General features: G+C 38.8%; 1 protein-coding gene across 1 annotated transcript in view; it reads left to right on the forward strand.

The window, feature by feature from the left end:
• Positions 1-1,954: 1,954 nt before the first annotated feature.
• Positions 1,955-24,126, forward strand: part of RIMS1 (regulating synaptic membrane exocytosis 1) — a 462,299-nt gene continuing 440,127 nt past the window's right edge. Inside the window, exon 1 of the mRNA XM_045543826.1 lies at positions 1,955-2,147. Coding sequence (XP_045399782.1) covers positions 1,984-2,147 — 164 coding nt within the window. The 5' untranslated portion in view covers positions 1,955-1,983. The remainder of the gene's footprint in view (positions 2,148-24,126) is intronic.

Genomic DNA, 24,126 nt, shown 5'->3' on the forward strand with positions numbered 1-24,126 from the left:
AATAAAAATTATTATTATAGAGCATTATTGAGCACTTACTAAGTTCCAGGAACTGTTCTTGATTACACATATTCTTGATACCTATTCTGGAAAGATAATAAAAAAAATTGAGTGTATTCAAAGGCAAGTGACAAGTCTTTAAAATGAGGCTATACTGGTTAGATAAACTGAAAAGGTTTACTCTGCAGAAGATTGAAGGTGACATGATAACTGCCTCAAATATTCGAAAGAGTTTCAGTTAGAAGAGGGAGTCAGACATAGGAATGGAATTAGGAGGTAGTGAGCCCTCCATTACTGAGAGTATTCAAATAGATGTGTCTATGTAGAAGCAACTCCTGCATTTAATGGAAATCTACTAGTTAAATTCTTAATTTCTTTAAACTTAAAGATTTTAAGATTCATAAATATCATCATTATGATCTTCATTAACAGAGTTAGGCTTGGAAGGAAAAAATGAGTGCTAACTTCCTTCTGGAACTATTGAAATAATTCCCCAGGACAGAAACATATCAATTCTCTTCATCATCATTGCCAAGGTATCCTCACTAGGAAATTGTTCAATTTGAACCTTTCCCTATATTGATTCTTTTATAATTATACTAACAAAATTCAGTCTCCAGGTTTCCAAGCTGATAACATTACCTATTTTAAAAGGATTGTCTATTTATTTTTGCCTTTATCAGCAAAAGAAGCTCATTGTAATGCCTATCATTGGCCCAGGCATTGAGCAGAAGCTCCTTAAATATAACAGGACATCGCTGGGTGTTTTTGTTATCGGGGATCAGTGTTTCTTGAGTAGTACAGAGGGAATACTGAAGTCCCTCTGTACTACATGTGAGTGAGTACATGATAGTGAGCATCACTAGAGGAATTAGAGTAGATGATCCATTTGCAAGCACCAGAAAAGTGCAGTTACGTGATACGATGGGGCTACCCAGAGTCCACAATGACAAATTAAAGAATTATCATGTTGTGGGGCATCTTGAGGGAAAATTAGGATACCTTGCAGAACAGTTCTAGTGAAGACGGGTCTAGAAAGACACTGCATTGACTAGGACAACGTACCCAGAAAATCCAGGCTGTTGGAGGTGTGTGTGTATCAAAATTATCTAAAAAATTACATTGTTGTGGCTGTGAACACTTGACTAGTAAATAAGAAAGACATGGTGGCAGGAAGGAAAAAAAATGCATCCAGAGGGTGTTCCATCCTGCTGTTCTGAACATCGTGGGTGCTCAAATAATATTAACGCTCTATGATGAAGATGGTAGCGAGGATGATGATGATTAATTCATCCCCTGGAAAACAGGGCTGGGGAGGATGACATAGACAGGGACCGGGAGAGGGAGGATGACTCACGGGCGAGGGGTACCTGGGGATAGAGCGACGCGGTGTGCACGTTGGCGCGTGTGGGGGGAGCGGCTGGGGCGCGCGCGGCTCGGACCTGGGGGGCGGGCGGGGGGTGCCCGTGGGCGGAGCGGCTCCGGGACTGAGTGGCTGGCGGCTATGTCTGCGAGAGCAGCAGCATCTCCCGGGAGCGAAGCCTCGGAGACTCCGCCTAACTGACACCCAAACTCTCCCTCTTCCTCCCGCAGCCCCAAACTGGAGGCAGCAGAGCCTGGGAGCAGCCCCGGCCCCGCCCCCGCCCCGCGCGCCCCGCCGGAGACGCCCGGATCGCCGAGCCCGGCGCGAGCCCTCGCCCCCTCGCCGCGCCCGCCCGCCCGCCCCCGCCGGCCGAGGCTGGGCTGCGGGAGGCGGCCGGGCGGCCCCGAGCCTCGCTAGGGCGACCCAAACAAAGGCGGCATCCGGGGCTGGGTGGAGGCAAACAACCATGAAAGGCTGGGTTCTCTCCCTCCCCGGCGCCGCCGCCGCCGCCGCCGCCGCCGGGAGGGCTCCGCTGTGAGGGAGCCGGGGCGCAGCCGCTGGGCGCGCTGCCGAGAGGTGAGAGCCGGAGAGCGAGCGCAGGGGGCGGGCAGGCCACGAAAATGTCCTCGGCCGTGGGGCCCCGCGGTCCTCGCCCACCCACGGTGCCTCCCCCGATGCAAGAGCTGCCCGACCTGAGCCACCTGACCGAGGAGGAGAGGAACATTATCATGGCAGTGATGGACCGGCAGAAGGAAGAGGAGGAAAAAGAAGAAGCCATGCTCAAGTAAGCCGCCCCCCGCCGCGCCACCCGAGCCTCCCTCCGTCCATTCACCGCTCGCTCCCCCGGTCCTCTCGGCTGAGTGTGGGGGAGGGGCGGGCCGGGGCGCTGGGTGCGGGCGGAGGCCCCCGCCTTGGGGCCAGGGGCGCCGGGCTTGAGCGGGGAAGAGGCCAGGGGACCGGAGGAAAGAGGGGTTGCCACAGCCAGGAACCCAGGAGCTGGGAGAGGATGGCTTGAGACTGGGGCGCAGAGGAGGATGGAGTGGACAGGGGCCACCCTGGGAGTGGGAAGTGCAGAAGCTGAGCGGAGCAGATCTCCCCACGCCCCAAGTGGAAGGCCCCTGGGCTGGGAGCAGGTTGGGTGGCCCGGGGGTGATTAGACGACAGGGGAGGTGGGATGAAGAGGTGCTGAGGACAGCTCCTCTTCTCTTCTTGGAGTTGTTTAGCAGGTCCGGATTACCCCGATGAAGGGTGCCTGTATTTATATAATAAAAATGCTTATTTTTAGTGTTCATTTTGGTACTCATTCATCTCACAGATCAAGGTTGGGTATTTTTTTGGGCAGTTGCCATCTTTGGTAACTGCCTTCCCAGCTTCTCTTTAACCTTTTATTCATAGTCTTCTGCACAGAATACCTGTGTGAAGACAAATTTCCTTACCCATATGTAACGCCAATGGCAATACAAAGTTTTTAATCATGGGAGAAGCTGATGAGGACTCTGGCCTGAATAAATAGAGGTTCCTCTTTACTGGTTTCCAAGAGACACCTCTGGGGCCTGCTCAATTCCTGGAGGAAGCAGTCCAGTAAGGGATTGAATACTTGCACACATCCTCCCTTCTTTAGAGCCCATCACCCCTTCAAGGGATCTCTCTCTGGTGCCCCATTTTCCTGGGGATGGGGGGAAGATGGGGCTCATTGCTGGTGGTGCAGGAGTGTGTGACACTGTGCTGCTGCTTGCCTCAGACAAAACTGCTTACATGGTACTGGCAGAGAGACTGGGCTCTCCATGCTCCTTAGTATTGTCCACAGAGTGGAGCTGAAGGGGACTTGAATCCTGTCCTCCCTTGGGAAGTCTTTATGTATTCAGGAAAGTGTTCCAGTCTGGGGCAGGGGAATTCAGAGACCCTGGCTGGGACTGATTTCTTGGTTTTGCCTGCCTAGGCTAGAAGGTGTATCTGGGGGAAGAGGATTGGCATGAAGAGCCAGTGGGAACCTGTTGCATCTGGAGTTAGCTGATTGCAAAGAAGGGGTAGGAAGGGAGCAGGGGTGACTCCCAGGCACAGAGCACACGGAGCATGGCCTCTCCCCCAGACCTAGGATTGTCTCCTAAAGAGAAGATGCTGCCAAGGAGTATTTCTTCTACTTCCCCTCAGTGCAGCAGTGCCTCACAGGAGAGGAGTGGAGGGAGGCTGCATTCACAGACTGAGGGGTCCCCAACCAGTGCGACTGCCACCAGATGGGCGTGGGGAATATTGAGGGAGAGATGTGGCTATAGAGTTACAGTAAAATAGTAGAAATCCAGCCAGTCCTGTCCTTTTGTTGTACATTCAGAAAAGGGCCGTTAACTCAGAAGGCCAGAGCCGGCCTGGTTTTATAAAGAGCAGCAGGTTTCTGAATTCCCTGCTCCTTCTCATCCAAAAAACAAATACTTTAAGCCTGCTGGCTTGCAGGAGGCAGACCCCTCATTAATCTGCTGCCTGTCCCTAGTGGAAGAATGACGTTCCTGGTGCTGCAGGCTTCCCCTCTTCTGAGACTGGAAGTAATGGATGGTGTCTGATAGTGCTGCTGTCTGTCTGTCTGGGTGTCAGTCCGTCTGTCCTCACTGATTGCAGCCCCTACCACCTGTCCTGAACACCTTTTCTGCTGGTCAGGATTTACAGGTTTGCCGCTGTTCCTTGTGGTGTTTGCTGCAGACAGCAGGTGGATGGAGGCCTCCAGCAGCTAGTGGAAAATATGGGCTTCTGCTTGACAGAGTCCAGATAGGAAGGGGAAGGCACAGTGCAAGCAGTGGCCGTCAAATCTCTTCATTGGCTATTTCAAGCGTGGTTTCAAGTGAGGGATTTTAAGTGGGAGTGGGTGAGTTTTAGAACAGAATTCCAAATCTGCTAACTGCCAAAGGATGGCAATTATAAAATTGTATGGGCTTATGTGGACAAATAAAAATTAGGAGCAGTGTCCAACTGCTTATGTCTAACACATCTTTTCCACTGCTTTTCCTGTAACTGCTTTCCACTTGCTTGCAAATATTGTTCCTTTATTGCATGGATTCACAAGATATCGCAGTATGTGATGCTGTTATACAACAGCTCTCTATAATCCTGGACCTCTGCATTAACTTTATCAATCAGCCTCCTCTGCTAAATGTCTTGGCCTTTTGTGCAGTGACCGATTGGTGAGTGTTTGTAATTCCAGTTTGCTGCCATGTAAGCATGTCATATTGTCTGCAATTAGTGAAACTGTGCTGAACTTTTTTTCTAGGGGGCACTTTATGCCTTAAAAACTGGGGATCATAGGGTTTATTCAGATGACACATATATATATATATATATATAAGGATTTAACGACACATAGTCGTAGATGGTGACCTTTTTAAAACTTTGCTTTAAAATAAATTGGAAGACAGTATGCTTTTCACAGGGTTTTAAAATATTTGTTAAATAAAAGAAAAGTTTTTGTGGTAATGCTTAGTCCATCATATCACATATCTGAGAAATTACTTTCACAAAAGGGCCTACAAAGCTAAAGTTCTGGTAACAGAGCAATTAGGTTTAAAATTCACTTTCGTTATTAATGCAAAACCATATCCTCGAGCTACCTATTGTGTGTGCTCTCTTTCTTCACAATGTATAAGAATAGGCATTAATAGAGGGAAGTTAGAAAAGTTAGAAAATTGATGGGTGAATATGCCAAAGCAACCTTACAAAATATCAATTAAAATGTATTTGTAAGTTTTATCAGCCTTGATTGTAAATTACTACTTGAATTTGGTTTTGAGAATGTCTTTAAATATGTATAAATGGAAAAAAATGAGCTACTTTCACATCTAGATTTTAGAAATATTTTATTTGAAATTAAAAGTACTTTATTATAAAAGTAATTCATTTTGTTGGCAAAGTACACTAATTTCAAATACCATTGCCAATAACTAGAAATAGTTGACTCCCGCAAGTTATGTTTAATGCTTAATTATCTGCAAATTAGAGGTCTTTTTTAAAATATTAATAGAGTTTTGGATGTGAGTGTGTGTACACATGTGTTCTGGAGGCTTTATGAAACCTGACTTTCTCAATGAATACTCTTTCAAGTAACTGTCACTAGACATCTTGAGCCAATATATTACATGGGCTGAAAACTGCATTATCTGAAACCTAAATCAGAGAAGATCTCATTAGATCTAGAATCTTATTCCTTTTTTATAACAGCTTCATAGTGAAAAGAGGTACAGAATAGTAAGAGAACAGAGAAAAAAAATACAAGCTGAGAGTTAAGGGGATGGTTTGAGGATGAGAATTACGAACATGTTGGAATATTTAACTAAAATAGCTACCATTTATTGAGCATTTACCTCATGCCAGCCATTATTCTAAGTTGTTTAATCTAAAGGCAAATAGTTGAATTATAATCACATTTAATATATATGTAAATATTTGGATTCCCAAAGTATCCTGTGCAAAACATTAAGTCAGAAAATATAATTCCCAAATCCTCACATTACACTCACAGAATTCTAGTAATAGCCTAAGATGACTCACATAACATGGCCCAACCAGGATTCAAACCCAGACCTTTTAGCCTAAGTAGTTTCTCATACACTACAGTGTATTTCTACTTAGAAGAAGCTTCTGCCTCATTTATCTTTTCTTTAAATGAATTTCCGGTCTTTCCTCAGTGTCGAAGAAGTGGTTTGGCAAAAGATAAGGCTGATTCAGAAGGTCAGCTGCTGATCATAGGAGGGTCTGGAACTTCACCTACACTCCTTAATAGAGTGTTCCTGTCAATTGAGGGAAAAGAAATTGTCTCCAGTTTGAAGATAATAAAAAGCATCATAGTATAGTGGAAAGACCATTAACTTTGGATCCAAGTAATTTGGGGTTCTAGTTCTAGTTCTGCTACTTACTGTGTAATTGTTGGCAAGAATATTAAATTGGGGTTGTATGAGGTTCCATTTTTCTTACAAATCCTGCAACCCATAATATAAATTGATGTATAAAAAGCATTGACTTTGGGCTCCTCTCTCTCTTCTTAACAGGTAACTTAACATTCGCTTTTTAATCATCCACAGTAGCTACCTCCTTTGTGGAGGGGAGACAGAAAGTAGGAGAAGAATTTTTGTAACTTTAGTTTCCCTTTTCTTTTTTTTCCTCCAAACAAGTTTAACATTGTGTCCTGAAATGTATCCATAAGGCCTACTGTGAGAAACCCCAATTAGCAACTGGGAAAAAAAGGAAAAGTAGACTAGTGAAAACTGGGGAGGGATGAGGGTGGCGTCTCCATGTATTTAAGTAACATAAATTCATTGAGGTTTATGAAGATTTTCATATCTTATACCCCAAATTATATTGCTGAAGCAGGGATAGGTGAGAAGAAAAAGAAAAAGGCAAGTGTGTTAAAGGTGTGCACCTCTTCCAAGGTGCTGTTTAGGCAGAAAAAACTGAGAGAGAAAACTTAGGGTTTCACTTGGAGAATAGTCTCCTTCACACCATTCATGAATGTGGTTAAACTTAGGGAAGGTTAACCCTGAACACTACTGGAGTTTTCCATTTTCAGCACAAACCTATCATAGTAAATGTGCATGCTCAGTATTGAGTTCCTAACTGCTCGTGAAGAAAACAGAGAAAAAGGAAGCCTAAAAAATGAAGAATGTAAGGAGTTATTAAAGAGAATGGAGAGTAAGAGACATAACCATTTGTTCATAATTTTGTCAACCTGTCTTGACTTTCTTTTAATTGTATGCATTGCTTCTTAATAAGAAATGAGAGAGGCACCCTCATTTAAGGAAATAGATTACTAAATTATAATAGAATAATAATATGGAAACCAGGCTGGGCTGGATGTGTTACTGCTGACTTGAAGAATAGAAACACAACATTTTGGGAAGATTATTTGCTAAGCTTGTTAAATGGGGAGAACAATTTGTATAAACCTGTATAGTGAGCTTCCTGGAAAGATATCAGATATGAATTCCTGAAATCCAATTATTATTCTCCCACACCAGTAATAAGCAGATGGATGAGGTTGCTGTACCATGGATTATAAAGTCCACTGTATTGCATTTTATTTGTCTTTAGGGACTAGTTTCTATTTTTAAACAACTTTTTACATTTGGTCTAGTGACATGGCTTGGTCCTGAGAGTTGGAGTACATTTGCCTGAGGCACATGGCAACTGGAATAGTAGAACTCAGAACCTGTGCACGCTGATTCCAAATCTTGAATGTTCTTTTAAGTCTTTTAAAAAGTGCATCAAGCTGTGGGTATTATGGTCTGTTTCCCTCTTTTACTGTCTGTGTCAGGCATTTGGCTGGTTTCTTTATGAATTTTACTCCCTCCAGGCTCACCTCTTGAGAAGTCTAGTCTGTCAGTGTTTATTCATTTTCTAGTATTAGTGAAATTTGAAGAAATAGCTTCCTGACCCTTTGCTCATGACATTTGATTCTAGAGCCCAGAGAACAAAACTTCAGAGGAGCAAGAGAAAAACTTCACATGGCTCGTGGCAATTGCCACCCTTTTCTGAGTACCCCCGTCTGGGCTATCCAGTTCTGGCCACAGGTGACTCACCGTGTTTGTGCCTGGGGCTTTCCTTATCTGCTTGTTCTTTTGCTCACAGGGCTTCCTAATGCTTTAGCATTTTCCCACCATTCTCCCACCATTTTGCTTGCTACTATTGTTCTGAATTTTATTTATTAGGTAGGCTGTTTCTAACAAAATATCATATGATCTTTAATTCAACAATAAGACCATTGTTTCAGGCATTAGAATTGGGCCAGGCATTGGGCTGTTTGGCAGAATAAAAAGAGAATCCTCTGCTTACAGCCCAGTGTTGGCTTAGTTCCTACCATTTTAAAACTGCCATAATCAGAAAGGTGACCATTGGAGAGTTTAATAGAACACTAGACTAGAGTCTGGTCTTAACATCATCACTTTTACAGGTCTGAACACTGGCACATTAACCCATCTGAGTGTCAGTTTCTTTATGTGTAAAGTAGAATTTACAATGTCTGTCCTTCTAATTTATGAGGCTTTAACATGATAGTGATCTTTCAAGTTACTGTACCCAATCAAGGTGCCGTTATTATGTTTACTCCTTAAAACCATAGAAGAATCTGAAGATCATCTTTTCCTGTGATTTTTGTGGCTACCAGGGGACTTGTGGAGATAGATGAATTCTTGGAGAAGGCTCATCCATTGTATCATGCTAGCAATGCAGTGTGGCCAGAGTTGCAGCTACCAGTGTGAGAATTTGGCAAGCAGTTAAAAGGTAAAATAAGTCCAGGGCTTGGTCTGAGGCTATATTTACCTTTTCTATATTCTTCTCTACTTCTCATTAAGTAGCTCATAAATATTTTTAGCACAAAAGGCAATGTGGGTAAAATGATAAAGTTGGAAATATCTAAAAGGCAACCCTAATTCAAAAATGAGAAGAGAAATGAACTTAATTTCCTCATATTTTATTAGAAAAAAATTGGAGAAATAGACTTGTGATTTTAGGGTCACTGGGTTTAACAAATTATTCATTTTCAAAATTAGCTAAATAAGAGGCCATATACTTGTCAAGTTGTAGTTTTTCTTTCATGCCAGCTTACTGTTGAGTGACATAATAAGTTGTATATGTTTAAGAACTTTTTAAGACTTTACTGGATGCCTTAGGTTTTCTGTATGTATATTCTCACATTCTTATAGGTTTATATACACTTATTTTGATGTAGGTCAGTTTTCTGTGGACAGCAAGGGGAGACTATTCTACAGAATTGACTTTAGATTTTTCTGCTTCTATTGCTATCTTCGGAAAACTTCCTGTACATGTGAATGTGTATTTAAAGACAAAATAGAATTATTTAAAAGGAAAGTGACTGTACATGTTGATTTTCCTGCCCTTGTTCATGCCATAATTATGGATAGAACTCCTTTGTCTCAATTTTGAGTCTTAAGTCTGGATGAGAAATTTTTATACCCCTAAAATATTCTGAAATTTAAAAAAAGAAAAATAAATAAATAATTTTTTAAAAGAAATTATATTGTCTTCCCCTTTATAAGTCTTTCTTTCTCTGCACCAAATTATTCATTTAAAACTTCAAAAAATCAAGCAATTAACAGTCTTAAAATATATCTTATCAATAAGTCATGCGAACAAGTTGTAGAAATAGAATCTTGAAGATCATTGTTTGGTAAATGGGAATGCTTTTGCTGAAAATGAGGTATTATCTTTTATGGAGTCTCAGTGGAATGCTACTTTTTATGGCAAAGCTGAATTTAAAATTTCAAAACATTTTTCAAATAATAGTAGTTATGAATTGCAACTATACACAATACTCTCTTCATGAAAATTCTCTTTTGAGCCTTGCAAAGAACAGCCTTCAGTTTAGAGAAGATATATTTAATGTGTGAAAATCCATTGAAATAGATTTTAGAATGTAGTATTTTTATATTCCTCTGAAGTTTAGATTGTAAAATAAGGTAATGTTATAGAAAATAATTTCATGCAATTTATAAGTAATCAATGCATTTAATTAGAATATTAGCTATTTTAAACAAGCATAATGAATTAAACAGATATCTTTATGCAATGTAGAAAATAATATCATGCTTATTGGTATTATTAATGTGATTTACACATTATTTAGTATATTTTTGTGTGTTCCTCATAATTATACCAGGTAATTATTGCCTAGAAAATGCTATTATATTTACATAGAAAATGTATGTGAGTTGAAAACCCGTTATCTGTACTGTCATAGAAATGTCTTATACTATTTAGTTTCTTTTAATAGACTCATGAATAATATACATATTCACAAGTGGGAACTAATATGGTAGTAGTTACTGATGTAGTTTTCTTGCTGTATTTGCTACACTTTAGTCTATTTGATTAGTTTTCAACTTACATTTCTGTACATAAAGTGATATTAATCAATATTTGAATACTATTCTTAATCTCAAGAATATATTTTAAAGTTGTATGTTATTGGTGTAAAAGCATCATATATCACATTATTGTTCTTGTCATCTAAACATAGCTTTTAACAAATGCAACAGGAAACTCTTTAATACGGTTGCTAGCTCTTTTGTTTTCAATCTATATGGTTTACATTTTGGAAAAATTAGGCAGATTGTACATGAAGTATCAAGGGTATGTATAAATCAATGTATCAAGTGTCTTTAAATATGAAGTAGCATATATCCACATTTAGAGGTTCTATTCAGATCAGAAAGATTATTTAGTGTAGTGATAGAAAGAATGAAAACAAAAGTAAAGTAACCAAATGGCTTTTCCTTTTATATTTCACCCAGCTTAGCAGATTTATCTTCCTTAGCTATTTCTGTATTGTAATATATTGGAGCTTAAGTCTTCTTTCCTAACCCCTTTTTTCTGGGAAAAAATAGAGACATTTTACATCCTGGTATTTGAAATAAAGAGATATTGAAATGAGCAGTCTCATTTATTTTGGATATTAAAATTTTGATAACAGCAAAAATTGTAAAGAGATTCTACTTTGATATTCTTCATGAACATCATGACAATTTTCATAAAAATCTAATACAGTAAAATCTTCTTATAACAAGGATGAAATTTCCAATTTACTGATGTCTGTCTCTAGACCAAATCCAGCCACCTAATATAGAGCAACCTGGAGTAAAAACTTGATGCTGGTCTGAGAAAGATACTATGGTCTAAGTATTGTTCCAGACACGAGCATTACAAAGGGATTCCGTGCTATGTAGAGCTCCAAAGGCCTAAGCTGTAATAGTCACTATGGGGTGCAGCCATGATTGATAATCAGTCAAGTGGCTATCTGGTCCCTGCATTTCATAAAGGCGGCATAGTTGAAAGCTCTAGGAGGCCCATATGTACTAAAAGAGAAAAAAAACTTGACTATCAAATATTGGTCTTCTCATGAGTCCTACTCTCTCTCTACCTTCTGCTCCTCCCATTATATACACACTTTGTGGTCAATCTCAAACAATGGTTTTAAGGATACTGATATGTCAATTATTCCCAAATATATATTATTATATTAGAATTTGTTACCAAATTCCAGACTTATGTACTTAACCACCTGTTAAATATCTCTACTTGTGTGTCTATAAGCACTTCAAACTTACTGTGTCCTATTATAATTTTTTTTTTTTTACTTTCTGCCTAAACACTATGTCTTCTCTTTATTCTTTGTCTGTGTGGGTAGCATTATCATTGAAACTCACCATCAGTCCAGTATCAGGTCTTACAGGTTTAGTCTTCTTGGAATCCTTTGAGTTTCTCCTGTATTCCAATTCCATTGCCATACTTCAGCATAGGCTCTCATTACTATTGCATGGATGCCTGCAGTCACCTCCTGATCCATTTTCCTGCTACCAGTCAGACCCCTTGTCATCTGATCACTACCCTTCTGTCAGAGGAACCTTTCCAAAATTCATCAGATCATGTCTCTCCCATAAACCCCCCTTGCCTTCAGAGTGAAGTTTAAACTTCATAGTCTGGACCCTGCTTGCTATCTCCTTTCTCTTTGCATGTGTACCTTTTCCTTACAGTCTTGCTGAACTAGTTCTCAATTGGCCATTGCTACTTCACAGATTGGTGACTCTACTCATGCTGTCCTCCTTATCAGAAATTTCCTTTTTAATTTAATCTTTACCTTGTCTTTCAAATTAGCTCAAGTGACACCTCCTCTGGTACATCTTCCCAGCTCGATTTTGATGTTTGTCCTCTGTGCACATTTTTTCCATATCTTTTTCTCTCAACAGTCTCCTCTCAATTCAGCATAAACTCCTGAGAATGGGTCATGTTTATTTGTATCCCTGATATAAGCACAGTGCCTGGAATAGAAGAGGTAGAATCAGTGCCCATTTAAAAAAATGTGCATATGAAGGAATAGATTTAGAGGATGAGGATTGATAGAGTCACCTAGGGGAGGAGTATGAGGACAGAGTGAGATGGTTACTTTAACCGTGGGAATTCAGTCAGCGAACTCTCAAAGCAAAGAATGAGCTGAGTACTTTTGGTTATTGAGAGAATCAGGTTGACCAGAACTTATAAGAAAAATATATTGAATACTGGATACTTATTACAAGGTAAATAAATTTAAAGTATAATTTTCTGATGGTCTGTTGTATCTTGACTTATCACTTATGGCTTTTTAAAAGACAGCATTCTTAAGGCGTTTGAATATCAGTGTGGGAGGATGTAAATAATATATTCTAAAAAGTAATCCTCTGAACAGACATGCTTAATGGAAACATTTTCTTTGAATTAAAACATCACTAACTTCAGTGACAGTTCAAAAACCACAGTACTGTATATATTTTCTGATCTAATATTTAGAATTAGATCAGATGTGTATGACCATAAAACATGGTACTGATTATATTTTTGATTAGAAAATACACCTCACTTAAGTCATCCTCTAGACTTAAACTCCTTGAGGCAGGTATCTTATATTAATCATTTCTGTATTTCCATTGCCTAGTCCTGTGACGAATACATAATAAGACCTCAACAAGTGCTATTGAACTAAATTATACAGTCTGTGTGCACAGGACACAAAAGCACTGATTTTGCATTTCAGAGCTGGACTGAGTTGAGACGTGGATGGGCATTAAGTGACTGTCTAGTCCTGCCCCGGAAGATAATCAGTTCACCTGCAAACACCCATACCTAGAATACCATTACTAGTATAAGATGCCTCAGAGCCTTTCTGAACATAGTGCTCTAGGCTATCAACTGATAAGAGTTAGCAGTCAAGGTGGCAATCAACATTTTAGCCACCAAAGATTTATTCCAACTCTAAGAAGAGAAAACTAAGACCTAGAGACTCTTTACAGGTTTTATTGTTAGTGAGAGAGCTATGGTAAGACTCCAGGTCTCCTGTGTCCTACTCCAGTGTTTTATTCCACTGCCATTCTCTCTCCACATGGTTCCATTTTAACTACCAACAAATTCGAGCAATTAATTTTTTTCAATTCTGCTTTGATTTGCTTGCTCTTTAAGATTATATCCTGTTATAGAAAACTCCACGGGAACTTCTAATTATTTTGTTGATTTTGAATTTCGTTATGTTGACTGTTATTCAAAGTAAGTAGATTATTACTAGGGACTAAGAAATATTTTATTTAAAGATTCTCTTTACAATGCTATTTATTGCAATTATGTTTAAGCTGTATCAATATTTCTTAATTGTGATAATTTTATTTTTAATTTTAATTAAAGATACCATTTCAATATGCAGTAATTTATTTATGATTCATAAAAGCATGGCTTTTCCTTCTATGCTATTGAATTATGTACATATTAAAATAATTTTGGATATTTTACTTAGAAAAGTCAGTTGGTTTTGTTGGTCTTTTGTGAACAAAAGATTGTTTCCTCTTTATTTGGAGGTTTGGCTTCAGCTAGACTCTTGGTCAGTGATCCAAGGAAAGTCTTAGTAGGATAGGACAGAATGGCTACTAATATATACATCTAAGAATTTATATCTGCATACTCATATATATACTCCTATCTCACCTGTGTCCTCACATGTATGATCTCTCACACTCACACACCTGAAGGCTTAAAACATTCTTCCTATAAAGTCTTTTTTCAGGAGGTTAATTTTATCTCATTTACAGAATTTGCAATGTCTAGACATGCCTTGCGTTACCTTCTGTACCCACTTCCTAAAACTTCCTGTAGGTTTTAGCCCAGTGGCCATTCTGGCAGAATCCCTATGTCTGTAAGATCCTGCCCTGGCCAGAGCTAATTGGACTAATGGTGAGCACCTGATCCAAGGCCAGATGACTTACTGACTAGCCAAATACTAATGAGATTCTCTTTAGAATTTAAAATAAAAAATAATCAGAGGGCCAAAGAAAATGAATGCTTCCTGTTGTTTTGTTCTTGAAATGAAAGTAGATTGAGCACTTATGATATGCCAGCCATGATGCTAGAATTGATAGAATTATCTGCTCCTTGCGTTGTGTAGTAGGAAGTACATTTTATTTAAATAATCAACCATGCAAAATTAAAATCTATGATCAATGAAGCCCAGAACAATATATTTGTTTTGATAAAATAATACAAACCAGGAAATTTGACAAAGATCATTCCTGGATCAGGCTGTCCAGGAATGTCTCCTATGGAAATGATTGTGAGGATTGATTTAAGATCTGAGGATGAGTAGGAGTTAACTAGGCAAATAGGGAGGGAGTACCTGCCAAGAAGAAAGGACAGCCTCTGATGGAAGGTGGAATGATGAGTCTGAAGAACTGGAAGAAAACTAGAGTTGTGGAAGAGGAGAAAGGAGAAAACCAAATGGAGTGTGGTTTGAGACGAATTTGGAAAGGTAGGCATAAACCAGACATGGTATAACTCATGTTATAGAGTGTATCTTTAAGAACTAAGGAGTTTTGAAGAGAGATATGATATAATCTCATTAGTACTTTTTAGAGGTCATTATGGTTGCAGTAATAAGAACAGATTAGCTGAAGGCGCAGGATGTGTGTACACAAGCTGAGTGGCTATTGTAGAAGTCCAATTAAAAGATGTTAGAGGACCAGGTGTGGTAGCTCAGGCCTGTAATCCTAGCACTCCCGGAGGCTGAGGCAGCGGGGGAGGTAGGGGGAGAATCATTGGAGCTCAGGAGTTCGAGACCAGCCTGAGCAAGAATGAGACCCCTGTCTCTACTAAAAATAGAAAGAAATTAGCTGGACAACTAAAAATATATAGAAAAAATTAGCCGAGCATGGTAGCACATGCCTGTAGTCCCAGCTACTTCGGAGGCTGAGGCAGGAGGATTGCTTAAGCCCAGGAGTTTGAGGTTGCTGTGAGCTAGGCTGATGCCACGACACTCTAGCCTGGGCAACAGAGTGAGACTCTGTCTCAAAAAAAAAAAAAAAAGTTAGAAACAAGAACTCTGGTGGTTATGACAAAATGTTCAGATTTGAGAGAGATTTGGGAAGAAAACCCCACAAATGTTGTTGTTTTAGTGGACTGAATATGGGTTGATTTCTGTCTTGTGCCACCAAGTTTTGGGAACATCTGGAGGGATGGAAGGGAGATACTAAGTTTAGTCTTGGTCATTTAACTTTGTGAAATCTAAGAGATATAAAGTAGGCTAAAGGTCAGGAAAGCAGAAGAGACGATGAATTAGAAATATAACTATGAGTCATCTGTACACAGGTGGCCATGAAGGTGAGAATGAGTGATTAAATTCAAAGAAGAATGAAGCCTAGGAATAAGTTTTAATGAACTTTTGCTTTTAAAAGTTGAAAGAGGACAATGGCCCTGCAAAAATATTAAAGAAGAAATGGCCAGAGAGAGAGAACAAAAACTAAAAGAACCTTATTTCAAGGATAAAGCACACTCACTAGGATGCCTAAAATAAAAAAGACTGGAAACATCAAATATTGATGAAGATAATGAGCAACTAGAATTCTCATATATTGTTTGTGTGTATGTAATACAGTACAACCACTTGGCAGTTTCTTAGAGTTAAGCATGCATCTACACTATGACCTAGCACATGCATGCATATGAAATCTCCATAAATTAGCACTCTGTCATCAAGGTAAATTGTCCTTCCTTGTTCACATACATCTTTTATCTAGTCTGTTTGTGTTTCTGTCTCTTCTCCCAGGATGCCTTTGTTTATTTTAACTTGAAAGCATTTGGGCATACAGAATAAGGAAGGACATGATTTGCTTCAGATCTATGAGGGACAGTCTGGTGCCCACAATGTGACAGGAAAATCTCTGACCACATTAGTTTGACGTGTTTCCTATCTCAGGGTTGCAGAGTAATTTGGATTTGTTGTGCGTCAGAGCCCCCCATGAGCAGACTTCTAAGATGGAGATTATTGTGTGGGAATCTTACTCGGGAGTGCTTTCAGGATCAATACTTATGTGGGAGGGGAAGCCAACAGGTTAGAAAGTGAGAAGTTGAGCGATAGTGCGGGTACAGTAAGACTTCAGTCAGTCCCTTGGGAGTTCTGAAGCTAGTTGGAATATTTTTCATTGATCAGTCACTGGATTCAGGCCTAATGGGAAATGGGACCTGGCCTCAGGAGAGGTGGCCATTTTCAGCAGAAGGCAATTTCAAAAGGAGGTCTGACAGCTAAGAGCATCCTAGCATCTGGAGGAGTAAGTTCTCCAGTCTTGAAAAAGACATTTGGGAAGCTTAATGCATCATCCCCTCAATGATTTTAGCTGAAAATCAAAATATCAAATTTATGAAAGCCAGTATTTACCTGCCTAAAAATTAAAGGAAGCTACAAGATAAATATCAAGTCAAGTAATAGGATGATGATAAACGTAAGATTTATTAGCAAAATGAAATACATATGTCAGTTGGCAAGAATGTCCAGATTGTAGGCTTCTTTTGACAATTTACAACAGCATCCAAATCTTAAATTACAAATCTATGTATAGAACACTTGCAAATGCCTGTGAGGCAATGAATAAGAATTGTGTAGGGTAATGACTTCATTTGGGACATTTAATTTAAAAGATTTGCTTTCATGAAATCTTTAGCTCTATAAGATTTCTTTCCACCATTTTTTTGTAAACACACAATTTATCTGGAACTTCAAACAATATTGAAGATATGCATTAATGAGATTTTAATTCAGTGACATAGGTTTGGGGCAACTATGGTCTTTGGAAAATCCGCTCTTCCCATTTAGGCCAGTGTTCCAAAATAATCCTTCCCACTTCCCTTGGTGTATAGTTTAGCATTAAACTCTGAGGACTCCTTTTTATATAAGAAAATAGAGCAGTACATTTTAAAAGATCTATTCAGTAATTTAATCTAAATATTTCCACTAAATTTAAAGTATGTTTTTGTCAGAGAAATTAACACAAGCATCTTCCAAATCATAGTGGCCTAACATGATAAAGCTTTTATTTCTCCCTTGCGTAGTTCAGCGTGGATTGTGTGGCCCTCTTCCATCTTGAAGCAATGATCCCTGGAATACGTGGCCACAGGCAGGGAGGAGAGGGGTTGGGAAGGCAGAATTAACATACATCGCTACTGCCCATGGACCATTGGCCAGGGCCAGGCAACTGCAAGAAAGGCTAGGAAATGTAGGAGAGTACATAGGATATTTGGTGAGCACTAATTTCAGAAATTTAATTTAGAATAATTTAAGAGTAAATATTTTATTAAGCTACCTGTTCTGCCAAAAAGGAACTATTTACTTTCCATGATATAGAAAGAATTAACTTGTTGCAGATAGAAGTCAACATTTAGATGCATGGAATTTGAGTTAGAAGGGCTCTAGCACCCAGAGGAGTGGTTTTCACACTGTGTCTGGTGCTATTGTCCCAGGGTGTTTGGGAGTAATGATGGCTGGACAAGGAGAAGGCATGGAGGGCAGGTTCTAGGCATCTAGGCTCTATACTGCTGTGTCATTCCCAGCTCTCTGCCTTTATCTGTTTTATATTTTGTGATTTGGGTGAAAAAATGAGTTCTGCAGCAAAAGGAAATATCTAAAAACTAATATATTACAACACCCTCTTTTTAAAGCTATGCAGGTTTATCCATCCATTTAACCCATATTTTTGAGCACCTGCTATGTAGCAGGTCCTGATTTAGGCTATAGGGACAGAGCCCTTGTCCTCCTAAAGCCTACACTCTGGTGTGTCGTAGAGAGTTCTAGTAATTTCCCAGCATGGGAATAAGATCTCAGACCTGTTTTCCTAGCTCTCAGTCCTGCCCGAAGTAACAATGAGATTGTTAATTGAGAATATGCTGAAAACATCTAGAAAATCCTGGCATGGAAATGACTAGGGAGTATCTAGAAGAATGGCTTCTGTCTTACAAAAAGGACACGACCCTCCTTAAAGTTATTTTAAGTCCAAAATATGGGTATTGTTTGGACCTTCCTTCTTTCTCACTTCTGACATCTAATTGGCCAACAGATTCTCCTCTAATGTGCAGTATGTTTCCTTTACGCAAAGTATTATCACCAACTAACATTGCACCTACAGCAAAAAGTGCTTATATACACACTCCTTGTTTATTCTTATTCGGACTCTATGCAGTTAATATGACAATTATTACTACTGCCCCTAATTTACAGAAAAGAAAATAGAGAAAAAAATAATTTAGGTCAAGTTTACACAGCAAAAGTAGTAAAGGTTCTATGAAACTGGGAAACAAACTTAATTAATATCACAGCCAGGTAATAAAATACAGGTAATGAATGAGAGATTCTGTAATGTAAACTCTTATTATTAGTGGTAATAGTAATTACTATGGGATGCAGGGAGGGAATACTTGAGTGTGTGGATTTCAGAATCAAAGAGGCCTGGGTTTGAATCCAGGGCTCCACCACTGATTATGTGATCATGATTAAGTTATTTAATTCCTTCAGTTGTTTTATTTGTGAAACAGGCATCAGTGGGAGGAGCAAATGAGATATTAAACACTTGGCACAACTCCTCATATATAGACAGTATTTATGACTTTTGGCCATAATAATGATTATTTTCTAATAGTATGAATTTAAATAGTAATATGCACTCAGTATTCACGTATCTTTGAGTATAAAGACAGGTGCATCTACACTGTGTGAGCACTGTTCCAGCTCAAAAGTACAGTACTTGCTGTTTTGATGCCATATAAAGGAATTTTGTATCCCAAATGGAGCTTTGGTTATTACATTGTGCTAAGCCAGAATACTCTCATTCGTTGGAGTGATTTTAGCACAATGCAGTCACCTAAGCTTTGAGAACACACAGAAGTTGGGTGCTTTCTGTTGAACCAGGGTAATAAACCTTATTTTAGCAGCACTTTGGAATAGATTTACCCTGCATTATAACTTACAGATTTAATTCTTCACATTTGTTGTCTTACTAAGGAAACGTTTTGGCTCACCTCTCTAGTTTATAATCTCAGATGAATGCATAGGGATTTACATACATAATTCATATGGTCTGTCTTCAATGGAAAAGAATACCCTGTCTTTGGTTTGTAGCATGGAGGAATACCTCCAACTGGGAATATTCGAACTCTTGGTACACCAATGCCTTCTTAAAAAAATTAACGGATTTTCACCTTTAAACAATAGAATTTCTGAGTAAATATTTAAAATAAATGCTATATAAAATGTAAAAAAAAGTTCTTCAAAAATATTGTTTAAATGTATTTAATAAGTCTAATGTGGACTTATAGTGAGGAGTACTTGACATAATACTGATAATTTCATGCAAAATTAGGACGGATGAGGTTAATTTCCAATATTTTTAAAAGATATATACATCACAGCTCTGCACATTTACTGAGATCAAAGGTATAAGAAAAATACTCAAAAATTATCAAAGGTATAATAAAAACATCTAATCATCACTACCAAGTTCTAGCTCACAGCATGTTCACATATTTCTGTAATGCCATATATTTGTCAAATTGCTTGCTTTTAACTCATGAGAAAATCAAGTGCACGTAATAAAGACTTGTGTTTTGTTGGTGAAACTCTGGTAATTTGGGTATATGTTCCATAGCAATTAATGAAAATTTCCTAAAACATAGAATTCCTTCCAGAATTTTTTTATACTTAAGCTTGGAAGTGACTTATAAGAATCAGTGTAACTCTGAAATTTACTCTTTATTTTCCTTCAAATTTGAAAGCAAGAGGCTGACATATTTGCCTTTATCATAGTAGGCATTGCTGACTCTTCACATGGTTAGTAAGAGGACTTGGTGATGTGAAAGGCATGCAGTGTGTTTCCATTTACCTTTTTGAACTCTTGGTTCAAGTGGGACTAGTGTTCTCCCTCCTTCCCCCACCCAAAAGGGAGGACTCTTTGGCTTTTAGTTGATGTTTTTATTTCTTTAGGGAACACTAAATGGGTAATTTGGGCAGAAACTTAGGCACTTTATCTTCTTTCTTTCCTTCTTTCCTCTCTACTCCTCCTCATTACAGGAGACAGAAATGTGAGAGCCTCAGTGGGGAATTTTCCCAGAAGAGAGAAATGAAGCGCCCATTGCTCCATAATGCCAGTCATTTCCGGAGAGGAGTGATATTTCTTGTTTGGCTCTTGGGTTTTCCCCTGCTGGATAAATCCAACTCTTTGTGCCGTCTCCCCCAGGGTTGCTGGAGGGGAGACCTTCTGCAGAGGAGCTGTGCAGAGAGGAGGTGGATACTCCCTCCTGTGAGCTTCCTCTTCTTGACATTCCCTTCTTGAAGAGTTGGCCTCTCGGGGTGCAGTCAGCTTCTCTGACTTTATAGGGGTGGCTGCATGCAGGTATTTAATTTACTTATAGGCTCTGAGGCATCACAGACAAAACAGTAACTGTGGCTGAGGCAGAAGAGCCCATTTAGAAAGGAAGAGGATGCTGCATTGGCTGCGCAGTCGTTGGTAAAGTCTGAGCGCCCCCTATTATTTTCCCTTCAGCGTGATGTTACAATATGTTTTGTTCAAGCCTAAATGAACCTTTTCATCTGGTAATTAACATTTTTACAGTGTTTCTCTTACCACCATATATTTTTGTTTAGAAAATTAAGACACACAGCCAAAGTCAATGAGCAAAATGTTTGTTTTGCCGAGTATGTATTTAAACCCGTAAGAGATGATTAGAGGGTAAAATGAGAAAGTAAAAAAAAATCATATAATCTCAACTTTCTTGATTTCCCCATATAGGAATATTTTCATCCTACTGTCCTTGCAGTTTTCCATACTTAAAGTTTTAATGTTTCTGAAATTGTCTTTTACTAACAGTATGTGATAAATGCATTTAGTGGTATGTCTTTTATGACATACATTATGATATACATGAAGAGTTGACTCTGAGTTTGTGAAATCTGTATGGACAAACTGACATCCAAATCAGTTCCTCATCCAAGTTAGCTGAGGAATTCCTGGATTCTAGTCCTGATTCCATTTTTTCTAATCTAACCCCCTAGGGTCTCTGAGTTTTCAAGAATCATTTTAACTAATTAATTGCTTAATTAAAATAATGTTTTGGCTCTGGCTTGCATCAGGAAATACAGAGGTGCACTAAAATTAACAACAATTATGAGATTCTGTAAGTTATTGCTGAGTTTATTACATTCAGGAAGCTCTATTTTTAGTGTACATGTCAGAGCTAGTTTTTAATTTATATGAAGTGGCTTGTAATTATTGGTAATGCTGATAATAAAATTTATATTGTTTGGATCAGTAAAAAAATTACTATAGGCTCAACCTTTGATTAAATGCAATTTGGACTCTAAAATATACTTCCTGGCACTCCCCATGTTGTTGGTGTGATGGTGTCTGCCCTCCTCTGGACCCACCTCTTTCTAAACACTGATTATTCGCTGTAAGCTGAATGGTCAGAGCATTTCAGCATGACTGTCCAGGTCTCTGTTTAGAGATCCGAAAGGCAGCAGGGATAACTTACTTTTGGCATGGGAAAGAACTTTCCAGTAGTAAGTCTATCTGGAAGGCTGTGAAAATTAGAGAGAGACACTTCTCTGCACACAACTTTTTCCTCGGTCAGGAAAAAATTAAAATAACTGTCTATTTGACAATGATGTCTATTAGATAAGCTGGCAGTCTAAGGTTTAAGGGGAAATATGAACATTCTATATTTTAAAAACACATTATTATAGGAGAAAAGTGAACAAAGTAAAACAAAGGTTTCAGCGTATTTGTCTGACTCTGGAGGCTTTGGAACCACAGTGAAATATTGTGAGTTCTTGGACTGCACATATTTTAGTCAATATGCTGGCTGTGGGGTCCCAGGGCTGACAACAGAGTCTGGCACAGTCAGTGGTAGCCAGTTGGTGCACAATGTCCAGTACATGAATATACACTGGGCCACATTATGCTTACCAGTCTCTTGGAATATTAAAATTTTATAACTGAATCATGAAGTCTCATATTCTATATTGATAACTCACAATTATCAATGATATGCAATTTTCCTGTGTTTTAGAGTTCTTTTTAACAGATTTTTAAGATTGTGAAGTGAAGTATTTATGCTGATTAGGGCCATGATTACAAAATTCAACTAAATGTCTACTACTGTCACTATTAAATATCATCTAAATTTTATGACATGAATTTATTATTTTCTGCTCATGTTCTAGGTCTTATCAAAGCACTTACTCCTTCCATTCTGTTCTGTATCTTTTGTAATCCAGAATTGTTTTTAGAGATACTTCAGATATGTTTGTGGTGATGGGTAGCAACACCCAAGTGTTATTTCTGGAGTACCTTTGCATATATACTGTGTGCCTCTGGTAGAGTGCAGGCTCAGGGACAAAGGAAGCTAGTTGGGTGGGGTTATTTCTAAGTGAATTTAGATATCCCAGAAAAGGTGTGTAAAAGGTACACTTTGGTGGTTTGAGAATTTACAGTGAGCCAAAGGTTAATTAATTTTCACTATCCTTTGGTCTAGTAAACAGTGAAGAAGAATTTGGGAAGAGCTAGCAGCTGCAGATATGAGAAGAGATTTATCAATCTAGCTTCAGGAGAGAGTCTAAATTGGAGGAAGATACAGGGATATCAGGATGAGAATTTGTCACTAAAGCTGTGCCAGGGTGAAGATTATAGGGGAGTTCAATCTAATTTGGACATTAGGTTCTCAAAGCAAGGCAGTATAGAAGGTGAAATTTGGGTATTGTTGAAATTACCTTTGAAAACCCCTTTGGAAGGAGCTATTTTGAAGGCAAACACCATAGTTATACTGTCCTATACGGGCAGTTTGCCCTTTGGCATTGAATGATGCACTTCCACTGAGCTCCAGACTGTGTAGTTGGCTTATATTTTAAGGGCAATCTTGGATAAAAAATGTTGCATGTGTCAGTGAATTTACTGAATACCACAGTCTCATGCAACTTGGAGAGGTCTTCTGTGGATGAGAGCCATACAGGGCCTGAGTCTCCCCATGGGTGGAAAATTCTCATGCTTACCCAGGGTAAATACTTACAGAGAGAACTGGAGTGATGAATGGACTCTTGCCCAGTGTGTAAACAATTTTCTTATCTATCTCTGTATCACCTGTACATGATAACTTCTTTTAAGTTAGGTGCTTATATGATGCAAATGCACTCTCCTTGTGTCAGCTGACAATATCAAAGGAAAGAAGCTTCCTTTAGATGCCCACACTCTGGCTGGATGGATTTAGCCCTGGAAGTATAGACATTCATTTAAATTAAGGATTTTTCTCTTCCATGGATCACCTCTACAGAAATAGGCTAGAATTGTTCTCGCAAAATCTCATTCACCATAGCTTTGAAACATGCAAAAATTTTGAAATCTTTGCTTCTTTAACACACATCAGTCTAAAGGTGAAGTATTGAAGGACACTAATTTGTCAAAAATCTGTCGGTGCTTTTAAAGTGTAAGACTACCTGGCCCTGGTGCATCAGTATATAGCAAGAAGAACCTATTTAAGGTTTTTGTGGGATTTCCATTTGAATTTGACCTTACTATTTATCTTACATTAGATATCTCTTAAATTTGACCTCATCCTATCTCCAATTAAGACCACTGGGAGTGAACTCCCTCTATCAATGATACTTCTACTGAAAGGAGGAATTCTCTCTTCTCACCAATGTCAACAACACTCTAGTATTCGGTTTCAAAAAGGGCACCCTATCTCCTCAAATTTTTGCTGCTCTCCCAGGGATATAAGATTTTTATTAAATCTTCAGGTGCATATCCTGGAACTAGTCTGTTGAGTTAGGAGGAGAATTTGGAATTAGGTATTGAAGAAATCTGAAGATGAAGAAGTAAGTGAAAAAACCATTACTGATCCTTGCCTTTTCTGTAGTCTGCGAACTTACATCGAAAGGGAATGTAAGA

This window comes from Lemur catta, chromosome 2 (assembly GCF_020740605.2).
Source record: "Lemur catta isolate mLemCat1 chromosome 2, mLemCat1.pri, whole genome shotgun sequence".
NCBI classification, from domain to species: Eukaryota; Metazoa; Chordata; class Mammalia; order Primates; family Lemuridae; genus Lemur; species Lemur catta.